The sequence below is a fragment of the Felis catus genome, chromosome A2 (assembly GCF_018350175.1).
Source record: "Felis catus isolate Fca126 chromosome A2, F.catus_Fca126_mat1.0, whole genome shotgun sequence".
NCBI classification, from domain to species: Eukaryota; Metazoa; Chordata; class Mammalia; order Carnivora; family Felidae; genus Felis; species Felis catus.
The window spans coordinates 12450968-12469927 of record NC_058369.1 but is presented as its reverse complement, the minus strand read 5'-3'; the positions used below and the strand labels follow the sequence as shown (position 1 = coordinate 12469927).

The following is an 18960-nucleotide window of genomic DNA, read 5'->3' as shown; positions in this document are numbered from 1 at the left end:
CCCTCCCCCCAACTCCCCGGTAGCACCAGCCTAGTGGGGATCCCCGCCTTCCACTGAGGCCCAGGAGGAAGCCCCCGCCCGCCCCGCCCCGGGAATCGGTGCCTAGAGCCCACTGCATCAGGACCCATTCGCCTGTGCATCTCAGTGGTCAGAAGGCCGGGTTTCTCCAGAAGCCGCATCGGAGACCCCAGCCCAGAAAATAAAGCTACTGCACTAGTTTTCCTGCGCGCTGGGGGCCTCACTCCAGCGCGGCACGCCTCCAGTGCGTAACCTAATACTGCCGCGGGTGACTCCGCCCCGGGTGACGTCACACCATCGCCCCGCCCTCTCCTCAATACCCTCCGGGCCTCCCAGAGAAAAGGGGCGCTTGTTCTTTCCTAAAGGGGCCTGGCCTTCAGAGGGCGGGACCCTGCATGTCTTGGCCTTCGATTGGACCAGCCCTCGCCAGCGCGGCCTCGAGATTGGTCGGTTTGTGCTCCTCTCCCCTCCCTCTTCGAGGCTTCCGCTTCCGGTTCTGACGGACGCTTCGGCCGTAACGATGATCGGGGACATCCTGCTGTTCGGGTAATTAGGGGGGCCAGAGGCTGGGGTAGGAAGGATAAGAGGGACAAGGGGAGGCCCAGGTAACCTCATTCTCCCTTCGCAGGACGCTGCTGATGAACGCCGGGGCGGTGCTCAACTTTAAGCTGTGAGTAGGCCGCTTTGGATCGCGGCTCCACCCGGGGACCCGTAGACCCGCCCCCACGAGCGTGAGCCCGCCCCAAGTCGTAGGCCACGCCCCCAAGTCCCAGACAGCCCTCTGGCCACGCCTCCTTCCTGGTCTGTCCTTCTGTGACCCTGCGCTCCATGGTGACTTGAAATCAAGACTTTTCGTTTCCGGCGATCTTCCTTCTTGCATCCCGGAGAGCCTCCGGCCCGTCCCCCCAGAGTTCTTAGCCTTCCTTCGTACCCACAGACTAACCTCTCCACCTTGGTGGCTGCAGGCCTTGCTGTGATTGGCCGGTAGATGATGGTCCAAAGGGGCATTAAACCCCCGAGGTCACCAAGTCCGCTGCAGGGCTAGAGCTGAAACGGTGTCCGAGGCCCTCTGAGCTGAGGGTCAGGGCCAGAGGACTGAGTGGTCTTTATGTCCCACCGAAGGTGGATACTGTCTGTTCCTCTTTGTAGGAAAAAGAAGGACACGCAGGGCTTTGGGGAGGAGTCGAGGGAGCCCAGCACAGGTAAGACCTCCTTTCTGGACTCTGAAATTGGTCCATTCAGAGAGGACAATTTGTTCTTACCAAGCCCTAACTCAGTTTTCTTTTTAATAATTTGTGTGTGTGTGTGTGTATGTGTGTGATTGTGTGTGAGAGAGAGAGAGTTGGGCCTGAGGATGTGCTGTTCCTTTTGTTCACCTCTATCGACCTTCTTTCTCCTGCTAACCCTCCCCGCATAAGTCAGAACTCATATAACTTCGTACAGTTAGAATTTTCCTTTATGTATGATACCATGTGGCTAATATTTGCCCCTCACACTTGCTCCAACTTGTTTTGTCCCATTTCTGTGCCCTTGTGGTGCCAGTTTTCCAGCATGAATGAATGAATGAATGAATGAATGAATGAACTAACGAGCAACTGAACAGCCTCACAAGTAGCTATTGCTTTCAGAGTACTGCAGACCTGTTTTTTCTTTTTTAATTAGATGCCAGCATTAGCTTTCAAATAAATCAGATGTCACGTAAAAATTCAGTTGTCTGAATTTTCAAGAAAATTTTTCAAGAAAAATCTGAACATCCTACAGCTCAGGGTTCAAGCAACCTCTTGGCACCTGTTGGGTGAAGTTGAGAAAAACAGGACCCCGTTGAAGCAGGGCCTGTGGCCTCTACTCGTCCCAGCCCCTCATCGTGATATCATTTCACCTGCCTGGCCTCTGGAGGCCCTAGGTTTGACACTTCTTGCTGAATTTATTCATGAGACTGTTTGAGACATGAGACGTGTACATGACTACTGTGTCCATACATTTATTCATTCACCAAGCATTATTGAGCACCTGTCACATGCCAGCCACTGTGCTGGATGCTGGGGACACAGCAGGGAGCAGCCAAGGCAGTGGGTGCTATGATGGAGCATTGCGTAGGGACAATAGGAACCCTGAGGGGCAGTGAATTTGATGACAGTCTGACAGCTCCCTTTTACTGGGGGCCTACCTGGTGGCGGCTGCCCCCGTAGGTGCTTCCTATGGGTATTTCCCCTCCGTCTCCACTCCTAAAAGGTAAAGGGCATTTTCCCATTTTATAGGTGTGGAAACTGAGGTTCAGGCTTGTGGCTTGACTTGCTTGTGGTCACATAGTAAACCAGTGACAGCCTCTTGATTGGAACCTGGCTTTCTCGGACCCCGCAGGTTGTACCCTCAGTCACTAGACCATCCATCCATTCATTCTTTCGTTCATACATCCATTCATTCAGCAGCTATATGTATATTGCTTACCCACTCTGTGGAAGGTACTAGACCAACTCCTGGGGCTGGGGTCTGTAGATCTAAATCGGAGCTGGGGTGGGTAGGAGGTGGGAGGGCTTGGTGGTGGTGAGAGCGTCCACGATAAGGACGGTCACAACAGTGGCTTCCTTGTGATCAGGGGCTCTGTGCACGTCTCCTTCCAGCTAGTAATCTTGTGCTTGCTGCTGCAGAAAATGCCCCTCTCCCTGTGCCTGGCTGACCCCCTGACACAGTAGTGGCTGCATTTGTTGAGAGCTGTCTGTGTGCCAGGCACTGTGCTGAGGTCTTCCTAGTTGCCCATCACCCCCATTTACACAGGAGGAAACTAGGGCATTTATAGGCCAGGGGCTGACCGAGGTCACCTGTGTGGAAGGGCAGTAAACTCCTGCCCAAGTTTAAGGTCGGAGCTTATACATTTCCTCGAAGCGCTTAACCCCCGCTCCCCAGCACGGGCTAGGTTGGATGCCCCCTTTGTATGCTCCCAGGGCACTTGTCATGGTGAATAATCAGGTGTGTGATTAACTTGTTTAGTATTTGTCCTCCGTGTGAGCTCCTTAGGGCAGGGATGCCTGTCTCGTTCCTCCCTGTATCCCCTGCACTTGGCTTTTAGTTAGCACCCGTTGATGGCAGGAGAGCCTGTTTTTTTGTTTGTTTGTTTGTTTGATGCTGGGCTCAAGGAAGGGCCTGGCCGAGCAGTGCCTCTCAGACATGCTGGGGATGGACCCGCGTTTGACATCCGCAGTCTGGGTTGAGCTGCACGTGGCTGTCCCAGTGGGTTGAACAATACCGGACTCATCTAAGCTGCGTTCAGCAAGTCTGTGTGCTCATCTGGTGCTTGGATGATGCAGTGATGCCAGATGGCTGTCATATCGGGTGGCCGTGTAAATTTCTGAGCTCCTGCCTGGTATTTTCTGTACTTACTGGACAGCCGTGGTCTAGAGATGACATTTTGGGTAGCATGCTTGTAGGTTACCCTATCTGGACCCGTTCGTTTCATTCTGGAGGATTAGTGAGGGAGGACGATTGACTTAAAACCCTGAAGGAGGGTTCTGGAACCCACATCTCTGGAGTCTCATCGTACCAAGCTGTTTCCTCTCGAAATGGGTTCTGCTCTGTGGCATCGGGGAACTAGAGCGAATCATCATCAAAGCAGAACTCCCCTTTTATTTGCCTGAATTAGTGTCCTTTCTCAGCTGCAAACACTGAAAACCCAGCCAAAGGGTAAGGCAAGTTGAAACCTCCCAAGGGTAGGACTGTTCTCAGGCACACCTGGATTCAGGGCTCATACCAGCCGCCCTGCATGCAACCCTCTCCTTGTCCTTCTGGGTTGGTTTTACTCTCAGGTGCTTGTTTTTACAAAGGTGACCTGAGAGCAGGGCTTGGCACATTTTTCTGTAAAGGGACAGATCATAAACATTTTAGGCTTTGTGGGTCATACCTTCTCTCTCTCTCTCTGTCTCTGTCTCTTTTTTTTTTTTTTTTTTAGTGCTTATTTACTTATTTTGAGAGGGAGAGAGACCACGTGTGCGCACGAGCTGGGGAGGGGCGGAGAGAGAGGGAGACAGAATCCCAAGCAGGCTCTGCATTGCCGTCAGCGCGAGCCTGACGCGGGGCTGGAACTCACAAACTGGGAGATCGTGGCCTGAGCCCAAATCAAGAGTCGGACGCTTAACCGACTGAGCCACCCAGGTGCCCTGTGGGTCGTACCTTCTCTGGTGCCGCATCTCAGCTCCATTCCTTGAAAGCAGCCACGGCAAATCCAGGCATACCTTGTTTTATTGTGCTTTGCAGAGAATTTTGTTTTTTACAAACTGAAGGTGTGTGGCCACCCTGAGCGAGCAGGTCTGTTGGCACAATTTTCCCAACAGCATTTGCCCACTTTGTGTGTGTCGTATTTTGGTAATTCTAGCAGGTTTTCACATTTTTTCACTGTTATATTTGTTTCGGTGATCAGTGATTATGACTTGCTGAGAGCTCAGATGATGGTTAGCATTTGTTAGCAGTATTTTTTTTTTTTTTTTTTGAGAGAGATAATGTGCGTGCACTCGGGGAGAGGGAGAGAGAGAATTTTTTTTTTTTAAATTTTAATGTGTTTATTTTTGAGGGAGAGGAGAGACGGAGTGCAAGTAGGGGAGGGGCAGAGAGAGGGGGAAACACAGAAACCCAAGCAGGCTCCAGACTGAGCTGTCAGCACAGAGCCTGACACGGGGCTCAAACTCACAAACTATGAGATCATGACCTGAGCTGAAGTCGGCCACTTTACCGACTGAGCCACCCAGGTGCGCCGGGAGACAGAGAATCTTTAGCAGGTTCCATGCCCAACTTGGAGCCCTATGGGGGGCTTGACTCTAGACCCTGAGATCATGACCTGAGCCAGAATGAAGAGTTGGATGCTTAACTGATTGAGCCACCCAGGCACCCCAGCAATGTACATATTTTTAAAGTTTATTTATTTTGAGAGAGAGAGAGAGAGCGAGCAAGTGAAGGGGAAGGGCAAAAAGAGAGGATCTCCAGCAGATGTGGGGCTCGAACTCCCGAACTGGGAGATCATGACACAAGCCGAAACGAAGAGCCAGACGGATGTTCAACCGCGCATCAAGCCATGTATACACCCACCAATAATTTTTAAATTAATGCATTTACATTATGTTTTAGATGTAATGCTGCTGCATATTTAATAGACTATAGTATAGTGTAAACGTAACTTTTATATGCACTGGGAAGCCAAAAAAATCATTTGACTTGCTTTATTGCAGTGGTCTGGAGCCAGAACCAAATCAACAATAGCTCTGAGGTTTATCTCCTATATATAAATGAGGGGGCATGGGTGTATTTTGATAAAACTTATTTATAGACACTGAAATATGAATTTTATGTAACGTTTGTATCTCACAAAATACTCCTTTGATTTTTTTTTTTAACCACTGAAAAGTATCAAAGATATTCTTAGTTAACAGGCCATATAGAAACAGGCGGGAGGGGCTGGCTTTGGCCCATGGGCCACAGTTTGCCAATCTCTGACCCAAAGGACTGGGCTTACAACTTCCTAGCCCAGAAAGATGGACAGGAAGCAAATGCCTCCGTCCCAGTGGTTGAGACAAAAAAATCTCAGGACTGACTCTCATTGGGTAGACTTGGGTCACATGTTCCCTCCCTGAGCCAATCAGAGACTGGGGACTGGGTGCTCTCAGGGGTTGGTCAGTGGCAGCTACTGCCAGAATGCCAAGGGTCAGGGAGCAGAGGCGACCCACAGGGAAAGCCGTGCTGCCCCCGGAACGTGGGGTAGTGGGATGGGGGCGGGCGGAAACTGCAGAAGCACACTGCAGCCGTGACAGCAGACATGTGAGCCGTGCTTGTAAAAATGCTTTCTGCCTTTGCAGGTGACAACATCCGGGAGTTCCTACTGAGCCTCAGATACTTCCGCATCTTCATTGCGCTGTGGAATGTCTTCATGATGTTCTGCATGATCGTGTAAGTCCAGCCTGCCTGTCCCCTTCCGTGTCATCCTCAGTGTCGTTCTCCAGATCGACCCACCTGATGGTCGTTCCCTGTCTCCTCTGTCGGCACTTTTGTGTCACGCTTTCTGCTTTCAAAATAAGAACTCTCCCAGGGTCTACACGGGTTAGACTGTGTCACTGTGGTCTAGGCCGGAGCTTTGACCGGAACGCGGTGTTCTCCAAGTCCTGGCTGTTTCTGGTACCTCAGCAGAGGCTGCCAAGAGATACCTTCCCTCGAGCCTTGGCCCTGTTACCTCTTGCCAGTGTTTAGTGTATGCTCGGTGTCTTGCCAGGGTGGAAAATGTGGCTTGAATGACCAGTGTGCTGCTGGGTCCCTGCTTCCTACCCTGCTGGAAGGCAGCAGAAGGGTTTCAGACTTTTTTCTGTTTTCGTGCCCATTTTTCATTTCCTCATTAGGCTTAACAAATCTAATCGGATTGGTTTTCCTCCCAGCAGCGGGGCCTTAATTTTGATTCTGCTATTAATGAATTGTGAGACTCCTAGTAAACAGACTCGGGAAAAACAGTAGGAGAATCTGGCATTTTGTCCATGCTGGGCTGGTCCCTTGCTTCACCCTAAAGAGGGAGAGAAGGAAAATCGACTGTCCTGAATAATTGAGATGCTGAATTTAGGGTTGCTGGGGGGACCTTGTGCCAGTCCAGTGGCTGTTAGAGATGGACTTAGGACTTAGGAGATGGGGGGAGGGGGGGGTTCACTGTGTCACTGGAAAGTGTTTTAGAGCCCAGAATGAGGACCGCAATGTATGCCCAGAGAGGCCCTCTTTGGGAGCTCGGTTGAGGCCTGTCCAGGTACAAAGAGGGCTCGTGAAGAGCCCAGGGGATTTGCAGAAGAGCATGGGAAGCATAACTACGGTTCACAGGAGGTAGAACAGTGTTGGGGGTGCTCCTCCAGCCTCGGTCTTTCCACGTTCCCACCTATTCATTCATTCATTCCTTCATTCATTCACAACTATCCAGCACGGGCTGTGCCTTGGGCTTATAGCTGAGACCAAGACAGCCATAGTCCTTGCCATCAGTGAATGCACACAGTATAGCAGATGGGACAGGGACAGAAAGCAAATAAATAGGAAAACCTCACTCATGAGGCAAATGGGAGGCTCCCAGTTTGGGAAATGGTCGGGAAGAGCCTCTCTGAGAAGTGCTGTTTAAATCAAAACCTAAAGAACGAGAGGCAGCCTTGCCATCTGCAGAACCGAAGAGAAGCACAGTAGCACTGGACGTAGCACGCGCGAAGGTCCTGGGGCAGGGGCGAGCTCGGTGTGTTTTTATCATTTTGTTCTTTTCTGTCCAGCGGCTTCATCATCCTTCTCTCCCAGCTAGCTTCCTTTACTGCTCCTCTGCCGGCCGGTGACCAGGATGGTAGTAGCCTCAGGCTCTGTGACGTTCCAGCTTAGCCCAAGGCTGGCTTAGTCTGTAGCCTAGTGTGCCGATTCTGCTTCCTGAGAGCAGAGCCTGATTGGCCTAGCTTGGTGTCACCCAGGTCCTACTAGATTGGGGTTGTCCTGGTGCCGGCAGAATCACTTAGGTTGAGTCAGGGAACCACAGCCCTTGGGCCATATCTATTTCCTGGTTTTCCTGATGTTTTATTGTCATGCGGCCACACCCATTTCTGTGACTGCTTTTGGTTGCCCTGGAGCGCTTGAAACCTTGTGATGGGAACCGCCTGGCCTGCAAAGCCCAAGCCACTTGCTACACAGGGAGTGTGCCGACCCCTGACCTAGGCCGGCTCTTCCAGTAGGGGCCACAGGGAGGGAAGATCTTTTTAAGAAAGGGCCCTGTCAGGGAGGCAGTGACCGGCTTTCCCAGGATATTAAAAAGCTGGAAATCACCTCGGCTCCGGTCGTCATCCCGGGGTCGTGGGTTCGAGCCCCGCATCAGGCTCTGTGCCGAGCCTGGAGCCTGCTTCAGATTCCCTCTCTCTCCCTCTGCCCCCCCCCCCCCACTCATGTGCTTGCTCTGTCTGTCTCTCAAAAATAAATAAAATAAGGCCTTAGATGTGTTCAAAGTAACAAAGGCTTTTTAAATAATAAAAGCTGTTCTACTTTTGCTACAAAAAAAAGAAAACGAAACAAAACTGGAAATCACCTAACTGTCCAAGAACAGGGGAATAGTCAGGTAATTCAAAGGACGCCCGTACGACCATTATGCTACCATCGCTGATGGTGTGCTAAAACTTCTGTCTACACAGGGGAGTGTTTTGAAAGCAAAGGCGGCTGGATGTCACTTAAATGCACACTCTGGCCTCAGTTGTGATTTGCACGCAGTAAACATTAAATAAATGCCTGAAGTGTGTGGGGAGACTTCCAGGCAAGGAGTTGGACGGATCTACTCCAGGCTGTCCGCAGACGTGACCCTGCTCAGAGGTGACCATGCTGTGACCGCCGACGAGGTTAACAGGGCCTGAGGGGGTGGTTCACAGTTCCCTGCACCCACTTCTGTATTGCTTGAGCTGAGCTACTTTGGAAATTTTAAAAAGGCACGAAAAACTTGAAATACAGAGAGAAACGTGCCTGAAGGTTTAGGGACCGAGAGTATTACCGTCTGCAGCTTCACTTGGGAACACATCAAAGATAAGGGAGACAGATTGACAGGTACCCTGTACAACAGAGTGTTAATTGCAGAATGGAGGTGGTGTACACGTGGGTGTTCACTGAACCGTTCTGTTAAGTCTTCTCTACGTTGCAATCTTCATACTGAAGTATTGGGGAGAGGAAGACCGGGAGAACACGAGCGTGTAAAACCACGGAAAAGGATGAATAAGTACAAAAGTGCAAGTTGGTGTTCACAACTCAGCGTTTTGTCGTATATTCAGAGGGTTGTGAAACCACCACGGCCATCTAATTCTAGGACGTTTTCATCACCCCTGAAAGGGAAACCTCGGACCCATTAAGCAGTTCCTGCCTGTTCTCCCCTCCCTCCAGCTTTCTTTATGGATCTGCCTGTTCTGGGTATTTCACATAAATGGAATCGCAACAGTGTGTGGCCCCTTCTGTGTCTGGCTTCTTTCACTCAGCGTGATGTCTCGTAGGTTCCGACATGCCGTGGCATGTCAACACTGCATTCCTTTCTGTGGCCAAAGAATAGTCCATTGTATGGCTGCGCCTCGGCTTGTTTTTGTATCCATCCGTTGATGGCTATCTGGGATGTTTCCATTTTTCGGCTGTCTCCAACATTGTTGATACAAACATTCGCGCACACGTTTTCAAGGCTGTCTGGTAAATACCGAGGAGTGAGATTGCTGGGTCTTAGGGTCACTCTATATTTATCCTTTTGAGCTTCTGCCAGACTATTTTTTAAAGTCACTGCAGTAGTGTGCCTTCCCACCAGGAGCGTATGATGGTTCCAGTTTCCCCACACCCTTGCCAACGCTTGCGATTGTCGGTCTTTTTGATGAGAGCCGAGCGGTCTTAGCGGATGTAAGGGTTGATTTGCATTTCCCTGATGGTGAATGACGTCGAGCGTCTTGTCATGTGCCTATTGGTCATTTGTGTATCTTCTTTGGAAAAATGTGTAGATCCTTTGTCCATTTCTTAGTTGGGTTAGTAGTGAGTTGTAAGAGTTCTTTTTATAGTGTGGATCCCAGTCCCTTATCAGATATGTGATTTGCAAGTATTTTCTCCCATTCTGGGAGTTGTCTTTTCAATTTCTCGATGGTGTCCTTTGAAGCACAAAAAAAAAATCTTAGTTTTGGTAGACTCCAATCTATTTCTCCTTCTGTCACTTGTGCTTTTTGTGTAATAGCTAAGGAATTGTTGCCTAGCCCGAGGTCATGGAGATTTAAGCCTAAGTTTTCTTTTCTTTCTTCTTTTTTTTTTAAAAAAAAGTGTATTTATTTATTTTGAGAGAGAGAGCATGCAAGCAAGGGAGGGGTAGAGAGAGAGAGGGAGAGAGAGAACCTCAAGCAGGCTCCACGCTGTCAGCGCAAAGCCTGAAGCAGGGCTCAAACTCACAAACTGCAAGATCGTGACCTGAGCCAAAATCAAGAGTCAGATGCTCAACCGACTGAGCCACCCAGGCACCTTTAGGCTTAAGTTTTCTTTTAAGAGTTCTCTAATTTTAATTTTAATAGTTAGGTCTGTGATCCACTTTGAGTTAATTCTTGTAGATGGTGTGAGGTAGGGATCCAGCTTCATTCTTTTGCATATGTCGTAATCCAGTTGGTCCTGCACTTTCTGTTTTTTTTTTTTTTTTTTCTTCAAAAAGGCTTTTTATTTTGGAAAGAGTTTGGATTTATACAAATGTCGTAAAGGTAACAGAGTTCCGTGTGTGTGTGTGTGTGTGTGTGTGTGTGTGTGTGTGTGTATTTTAAGTTTATTTTCAGAGAGAGAGAGAGTGCATGCGTGCACACACATGAGAGTAGGGAAGGGGCAGAGAGAGAGAGGGAGAGAGAGAATCCCAAGCACGCTCCACACTGTCAGCACAGAGCCCGATGCAGGGTTCGAACTCAGGAACTGTGAGGTCATGACCTGAGCTGAAATCAAAAGTCAGATGCTTAACCAACTGAGCCACCCAGGCAACCCCCCACCATATATATCTTTTTAATAGCCCTGTGGTTTTCCCCAGTAAACCTCTGTCATAACTTACATACCCATTCTCAACTTGATGGACATTTGTACAGTTTCCAAGCCTTCCCTGTTCAGGATTTCCTTCACTGGAATAACGTTAATATCTTTTTTTTTTTTTTTTTTAATTTATGAAAGTCATCACTGACTGGCAGTAATAGAGAATGGGCTAAAATGTTACAGATTCTGATGAGGTAGATACTTTGTTAAATAGCTTTCTTCTTTTTAAAATGTACTGTTTGGGGGCGCCTGGGTGGCTTAGGCGGTTAAGCTCCGACTTCAGCTCAGGTCATGATCTCACACTCCGTGAGTTCAAGCCCCGCGTCAGGCTCTGTGCTGACAGCCTGCTTCGGATTCTGTGTCTCCCCTTCTCTTTTCCCCTCCCCTGCTCATGCTCTGTCTCTGTCTCAAAATAAATAAAAACATTAAAAAAAATAAAATGTACTGTTTGGTAGTGTTAAGTATGTTCACGTTGCATAACAGAAAAATCACTTACAAAATTATAAAGGATACAAAATAATCTTAATAGTAACATAAAAAAATCTTCTGAAAGTGTTTTCAGAGCGATAGCTTTGCTTCGTTCGCATCTTCATGTACATTTCTGCCCTCCGACTTTTCCAGGCTGTTTGGCTCCTGAGCCCCAGATATACGCCTTCCCGGGAACCAGGAACCAGGAACCAGGAACCACCTTCCCAGATGCCGGGTCTCCCTTCCTCCGTTCCTGATGACTTCAAGAATGGTTTTGACTGGAAAACCAGCGATCTTCCCAGAAAGCCCAAGTTCGTGGTGGGTGGAAAAAAATGTTCGCCAAGCTGCACACGGTTTCCCAGCCACGTCATTGTTTTCTTTTCAAAGATCTTTTCACTTTGGTCTCTCCTCTGAAATGCTGACTACTTAAGGAGTTTGAGGAGGGCTTATGGAAGGGGAATGTGATAACACTGCATTCCCTACGGATAAAAGAACATGTCTAGATTGTTTTTTTAGATTGGAATTCCTCTTCTTCCAAGCTTCCGCTAGAAACCCACTTCTGGATATTTCTCCGTTTATTTTTAACAACCATCCTTTTTGGTTCCAATTACCCAAGTTTTGAAAAAATCATTTTTATCCAGGGATCTGAAACAGAAAGGTTGGCTTTTGAGTTTGATGGAACCTCTTTACTGGACTGTATTTACGAATAACAAGCAAGTTCATTGTTGCTGGGCCTGTGTCCAAATTCCTTTCCTGTCTCGATGGGCTCTGCTTGGCCACTCAGTGCAGCTGAGGTCATCCCCAGGACTTTAAGGGTGAAGTATTACCGATTCCCATGGAAGAGAGGTACAGAGCAGGCAGATGTGGGTGTTAGGAGAAACTTCGCCTTGCCTTGAAGCCCTCTGTTAAAGTCACTTTTGGGGCCATTAATTGTATCATTTTCGGAACGAGGGTGCCATCCATGGGGGGTATCAGGACCCAGTTCTCAAAGTTTGGAATTCCGGGTCTGATTTTCAAGTGAGTGATTTCAAGGTTGAAAAGCAAGGAGCCTCACTCGAGGAAATCTAGCATTTTGCACAGAATCTTCATTGAAAGGGAGGCCTTTTATTGCCAAGACGAAATGCCGGTGGTCAGCACCCAGATCCTGCCGGTGTTTGATTTGTTCCTTGTGGTTTTTGAAATCCTGATTTGTAGGTAAACCTGACAGGAGGAAGAAGTAACCAAGTAAACCTGTAGACTTGCAGAACTGAGTCGCATTGAAAATAAAGCTCATTTCTAAAAAGGATCTTTTGTTTATACATTTTTTAACCAAGAAGTTAGTTGACTTCCAGCCCGAGTTGTTGTGAACTACACTGTGGGGAACACTGAGGATTCATTTCGGAGGCTGTCAAAAAGTCAGAAGAGAGGCAATATTTAGGTTTCCCTTTTGAGATTTTGCGTGAATAAATGTGCGGCTGGAATTGGGCCAATGTGATTTTTGACCCGGCCACTCTTGGCGGTATAGAAAGAGCCGGTGACAGCAGCGGGGTTTTGCTAGACTAGGGCCAAATCCGCTCTCACTGCTGCTTTGCCAACGTCATTCTCCTTCACTGCTTGTGTAATTTATTCCCTGGTCACACCCGGGCGTGTGGTTTGTAAGTCGCCGGGGAACGTAGCGGCCGAATCGAGCTTCGCCCAGGCCTGTGTCCTTGTCAGCCGGAACAGATGTGCCGAGATCTTGCCTGGTCACTCGTCAAGCCGTGTCAGTGGTGCGAGGAAACCTCGCCGCCTTATTCAGACTGGTGCTGAGGTTTCGGTGAGGAGAGGCATTCATATGTTATGGGGGTGAATCGCGCTCTGCGAAGAGAATGCTGTCATTGAGATTTTGTTTCAATAGTTGTATTTTTTTCCCCAGAGAACTGTTATCTCCTTGTTAAGCTCCCATCAGCATCGCTTCGGAGGCTCTGCTGTACCTTTTGAAAGTTGTGTCTCATGGATGTGTATCTTGAGGAAGCTTTTCAAGAACCCTCATTAACGTGAAAGATTATTGACGTTTGAGTTTTGGGTGCGTAGGGTTGCCCAGAATTTAAGCGCTCATGCTTCTGGGTCAGTTAGGTGCGGGTTCGAGTCCCGTCTCTGCTCCTTGCTAGTGAGACCTTGGCTGCTTGCTTCCCCACTCCTTGCCTCAGTTTCCAGTCTCCAAAAGGGGTCTGAGGGTCCCATCTGCCTGGGGCGATTGGAAAGTTCAGCAAGCTTAAATGTTCGGTGTGGGTGTCCTCACTGCCTGCATTTTCTCTCCTTTGCCTACATTTGTGCACACACACCTTTAAAGAGCAATTGTATTGGTTTTGTTTTTATTATTATTTTTTTTGTTTTTCATTTTTTTATGTTTATTTAGTTTTGAAAGAGGGAGCGCACAAGCAGGGAAAGGGCTGAGAGAGAAGGGGACAGAGGATCCCATGTGGGCTCCATGCTGACAGCAGAGAGCCTGATGCGGGGCCTGAACTCCCAGACCACAAGATCATGACCTGAGCCGAAGTTGGACGCATGACTGATTGAGCCACCCAGGCGCCCCTCGATTGTATGGTTTTAAAAAATTAGAGGGGTGCCTGGGTGGCTCAGTCGGTTAAGTGTCCGACTTGGGCTCAAGTCATGATCTCACGGTTCACGAGTTCAAGCTCCACATCGGGCTCTGTGCTGACAGCTCAGAGCCTGGAGCCTGCTTCCAATTCTGTCTCCCTCTCTCTCTGCCCCTCCCCTGCTAGTGTTCAGTCTCTCTCTGTCTCAAAAAATGAACATTAAAAAAAAGAATTAGAAACAGTTTTCCAGCATAGCAAACCTTTTCCTATCTTCCTATTGCCTTTCTAGCATTTTCCTTATATACAACGGTATACAGGCAAACCTTGGAGATATTGTGGGTTCAGTTCCAGACCACTACAGTAAAGCGAATATTGCAATAAAGCAAGTTAAGTCAAGTTTTTGGTTTCCCGATTCATATAACAGTTGTGTTTATAGACACTCTAGTCTAGTAACTGTACATTAAGCATCACATCAAAAAAAAAAAAACCCCGTGCATTCGTAATTAAAAACCACTTGATGGCCAAAAAGCGCTAACCGTCATCTAAGCTTTCAGTGAGCCATAATCTCTGATCACAGATCACCAAAACAAATACAGTAATAATGAAAAAGTTTGAAAAATGGTGAGAATTAGCACAATGTGACACAGAGACGTGAAGTGATTGGACGCTGTTGGGGAAATGGTGCCAAGAAGCTAGTTGCCACAAACCGTCAGTTTGTAGAAAACACGGCGTCAGTGAAGTGCGATAAAATGAGATACATGCCTGGATATGATGTTGTTTGATGGTGGAGAAGCCAGCTTGGGTTCTGAGTTGCCAGACAGGCTCCATGGTGCTCAGTTGTGTGTGTGTGTATGTGTGTGTGTGTGTGTGTGTGTGTAAAGTTTTTTAAGTTTATTTATTTTGAGAGAGAGAGTATGCGCACGCTAATGGCAGAGGGGCAGAGAGAGAGAAAGGCAGGGAGAGAATCCCAAGCAGGCTCTGCACTGCCAGTGTGGAGCCCAACGCGGGGCTCGAACTCACAGACCGTGAGATCTTGACCTGAGCTGGAACGAAGAGTCACACGCTTAATCGACAGGCGCCCAGGAGCGCCTCCACGGTGCTCAGTTTTAATTACTGCCTGGTGTCAGTAAATCTCTCTTTGACCTTGGCCCTCTCATACGTGCTTTGAACTTGTACTTTGTCCATTCTGACAAATGCTACTGCTATAACCGTTGTGACCTTCGCTGGCTCCCTTCACCAGTGACTCTGGAGTATCTAGGAAGGCTGCATCATCCGGTCCACTATGGTAGCTGGAGTGGCTTTTGTTTGCTTTATTCTTTTTTTTTTTTTTTTTTTTTCAACGTTTATTTATTTTTGGGACAGAGAGAGACAGAGCATGAACGGGGGAGGGGCAGAGAGAGAGGGAGACACAGAATCGGAAACAGGCTCCAGGCTCTGAGCCATCAGCCCAGAGCCCGACGCGGGGCTCGAACTCACGGACCGCGAGATCGTGACCTGGCTGAAGTCGGACACTTAACCGACTGCGCCACCCAGGCGCCCCATTGTTTGCTTTATTCTAAAGTTTCTTACTACCAACGCATGTTCATTGTAGATAAATTGTAATATACGGCTTTACTTGAAAGGATGCCACTACCAATAATCACATTCCCGCAGAGGGCGTCACTCAAGGTATACATCTTTCTGGCTCTTTCTCTGTGCATGCGCATTGGGTACGGGGCATACATTTTCATGACATAAATTGTATCTTTGTGTGTTCTAGCCTGCTTTTCTCATCTGATGATACATTTCTGTGTTTTTTCCTACAGTTACGGTTCTTTTATTTTTTTAATGTTTATTTTTGAGAGAGAGAGAGCGCGCACGCGTGCATGCACATGTGCACATGTGCGGGGGAGGGGCAGAGAGAGGGAGAGAGAATCGGAAGTGGAGTTTGTGCTGACAGCAGACAGCCCTCCTGAATCGGGCCTCGAACTCACGAACCATGAGTTCATGACCTGAGCTGAAGCCAAGACGCTTAACCGACTGAGCCACCCGGGTGCCCCTGTGTTTTTTTTCTTTTTTCAGTTACCATTCTTAATAACTGCAAAGAAGTTATTGTAATGATGTGTCGTGATTAATTTAATTTGTCCCCAGCTGATGGAAACTTGAGTTGTCTCCGGGTTTTGTCTTTCATAAATAATATTGTGATGAACAATTTGGTATATCATCCCTAATGAATTTCGGGGTCACTTTTTATTTTTAAAAAAAATTTTTTTTTTGTTTTTAACATTTATTTATTTATTTTTGAGACAGAGAGAGACAGAGCATGAACGGGGGAGGGTCAGAGAGAGGGAGACACAGAATCTGAAACAGGCTCCAGGCTCTGAGCTGTCAGCACAGAGCCCGACGCGGGGCTCGAACCCACGGACCGTGAGATCATGAGCTGAGCTGAAGTCGGCCGCTTAACCGACTGAGCCACCCAGGCGCCCCTCGGGGTCACTTTTTAAATTTTTTTTTTTTCAACGTTTATTTATTTTTGGGACAGAGAGAGACAGAGCATGAACGGGGGAGGGGCAGAGAGAGAGGGAGACACAGAATCGGAAACAGGCTCCAGGCTCCGAGCCATCAGCCCAGAGCCCGACGCGGGGCTCGAACTCACGGACTGAGAGATCGTGACCTGGCTGAAATCGGACGCTTAACCGACTGCGCCACCCAGGCGCCCCTCGGGGTCACTTTTTAAAAGAGATCCACCTTGGGGCGCCTGGGTGGCTCAGTTGGTGAAGCATCTGATTCAGCTCAGGTCGTGACCTCACAGTTTGTGAGTTCGAGCCCCACATCGGGCTCACTGCTGTCAGCACAGAGCCTGCTTTGGCTCCTCTGCTGACCTCTCTCTCTGCCCCTCCCCTGCCCACACACACTCTCTCTCTCTCTCAAGAAAATAAATAAAACCTTTAAAAAAAAGGTAAAAGAAAAAGAGATCATCTTGACAGCTTTGAGCTGAGAACTCCAAAGAAAAACGAATCTTGGATAATTTGTGTCTTTGTTCATTTGTTCATACTGAGCATAGCGTATGTTCCTATGTACAAGAACTGGGTTCTAGATCCCCATCAGCTTTGGCCGGGAGTGATCTCCGGCTGCTTCAGTTTGCTTAACCTGTTCATAAGGACGAGGTTTTCAGGCGCCACCCAGGTAACTGTTTCTTTGTGAAAGCTACTGTGGTTGACATCACACCGGTTGGCTGTCTACCCTGATCCTGAGGGTTAAGGACCTTAACCACCACCGAAGTAATAAAGGCCCACTACTGCTTGCCCTGGAGCATGTTGCATGGAGTCACGGCCAAGGTGAGGAGCTGCACGTTGAGATTGAAAACAAGGCCACCGTTTGCAGCACCTGCCCTTTGAGGTGCATGTTGGAAACCCCCTTCTGCTCCTTCTTCCATCCCCTCCATCTCGGAGAAGTGGAACGTGTCCCTCGTTTGGTGGGTTTCTCTTGCACTTCAGGTCCCGCTGTTCTAGAGCAGAGGTCAGGAGCTGTGGTTCCCAGGCAGAGCCTGGCTGGCCACCTGTTTTTTGTAAATAAAGTTTTATTTTCACCCAGCCACCGCCCTAGATGTGACGGAGACCATCTGCCCCGCAGACCTGGAAATCCTGTCTTTCTGGCCCCTTCACGTGCCACATTTGCTGACCCTGGAGCTAGGGGATGATAGAGAATCTCAAGGTGCCCTTCCCCTTCCCCACCCCCGCCCCCACGGCCCTCGGGTGGAGTCATCCGCACACCTCGTGGTCTCGGTTTTCATAAACACGTTTGCAAACATGTTTTTCGAATGTGCTGAAAATCGAGCCAGCCATTTTCAAGAGCTGTGCTTAATAGACCAAAATGGAATGTTATTCCTCTTGATAGTTGGGGGAGAGATGGCTCCTGGGCTCCCTGTGAATTCTCCCGAGCGGGAGCTCTTTCCGTGCAGCCGTGCAACGGGATAATGAGATCGGCTCTCCTCTGAAGTGGTTAGATTTGAAAAGCCAGCGAGGCTGTCATTAGTGAGGCATTTTCGTTTCATTTCAACCATTTCATTATCTCCTTCTTAACCAAATTTGTGTTTATGAAATATTTGACAAACCTCCCGATGTTTTCCCGTGTTGATGAAAGACGTGTGCTGTTTGCGTATAGAGCAGAAGGCATGGTATTTCAAAATTGTTTTTTAACGTGTGCTTACTTTGGGGACACAGAGCAGGAGAGAGTGCGCACAGGGGGAGGTGCAGAGAGACAGAGAGAGAGAGAAAGAGACAGACTCTGAAGCAGGCTTCAGGCTCTGAGCTGTCAGCAGAGAGCCTGGCTCAGTGCCCGAACTCAGGAACCGAACTGTGACATCGTGACCTGACCGAAGTCGGGCGCTTAACCGACTGGGTCACCCACACGCCCCAGCATGTTATTTTGTTAAAGAAAGATGTAAATTCTACTCAGGGGCTTGTTTTCATTATTCCCTTGATTTGCATTATTCCACAGAGAAAAGCGCTTGACTCTCTTCGAGCCCCTCTCTAGTACTCGAGAGTTGCTAGAAATGAGAGTTTGGTAATAGTGAGCATTCCTCATGAGAAATTGGGCGAAAGGGGTCTAGAACCAGTGAGAAATTCAAAGTCCACCTTTTTCGATTGGAAAATGGCAAGAACCACTTCCGTGTCTGTCTCTGTAGTTTTCTGTGTGACCTGTGGGTTGATTTGGATGAGACTGGGGGTCAACAGACTGCCGCCCACATCTGGCTCACCCCCTGACTGCATGGCCCGCCAGACGGAATGGTTTTTACATTTTTTAATGGTCAGTCAAGGATCGAGAAGAAAATGAAAGGAAATTGTGCGTTCTTTGTCCATAAATAAAGTTTTATTGAAACACTGCCACGCCCATTCATTTATGTATCATCAGTGGCTGCTTTTGGGACAATGAGTCCTTGTGACAGAGACCATCTGGCCCGTAACACTGAATATATTTACTGTCTGAGTCTACAGAAAGGTTTGCTGACTCCCTAGACTAGACGGTGTATGTATTTTTAATGTTTGTTTATTTGGTTTGTGAGAGAGAAAAGGAGGGACGGGCAGAGAGAGAGTGGGAGAGAGAGAATCCTAAGCAGGTTCCTCACTGTCAGCAGAGAGACCAATAGGCTCGAACTCATGAACCGTGAGATCATGACCTGAGCCAAAATCAAGAGTCAGATGCTTAACCGGCTGAACCACACAGGTGCCCCTAGACAGTACTTTTTTTTTTTTTTTTTTTTTAAGACATCTTATGGGTGGTTCCTGTTGGCCTGTGTTTGGTTCACGTTAATCGTTGTGGCCGTTTGTGGTAAATGTGGGCCACAGAGTGTGGAGTATGCTGGGGGAGTTGTAGAAGTTATTTTAAGGGGAATAAAGCT

General features: G+C 48.3%; 1 protein-coding gene across 1 annotated transcript; it reads left to right on the top strand.

Annotated features, from left to right (window-relative positions):
* Window positions 1–448: 448 nt before the first annotated feature.
* Window positions 449–12307, top strand: SMIM7 (small integral membrane protein 7). Its single transcript, XM_003982029.6, has 5 exons — window positions 449–564; window positions 647–688; window positions 1168–1220; window positions 5856–5946; window positions 11176–12307. Exons 1-5 carry the CDS (start codon window positions 539–541, stop codon window positions 11189–11191), a joined length of 228 nt encoding a protein of 75 aa, XP_003982078.1. The 5' UTR covers window positions 449–538; the 3' UTR covers window positions 11192–12307.
* The last annotated feature ends 6653 nt before the right edge of the window (window positions 12308–18960 follow it).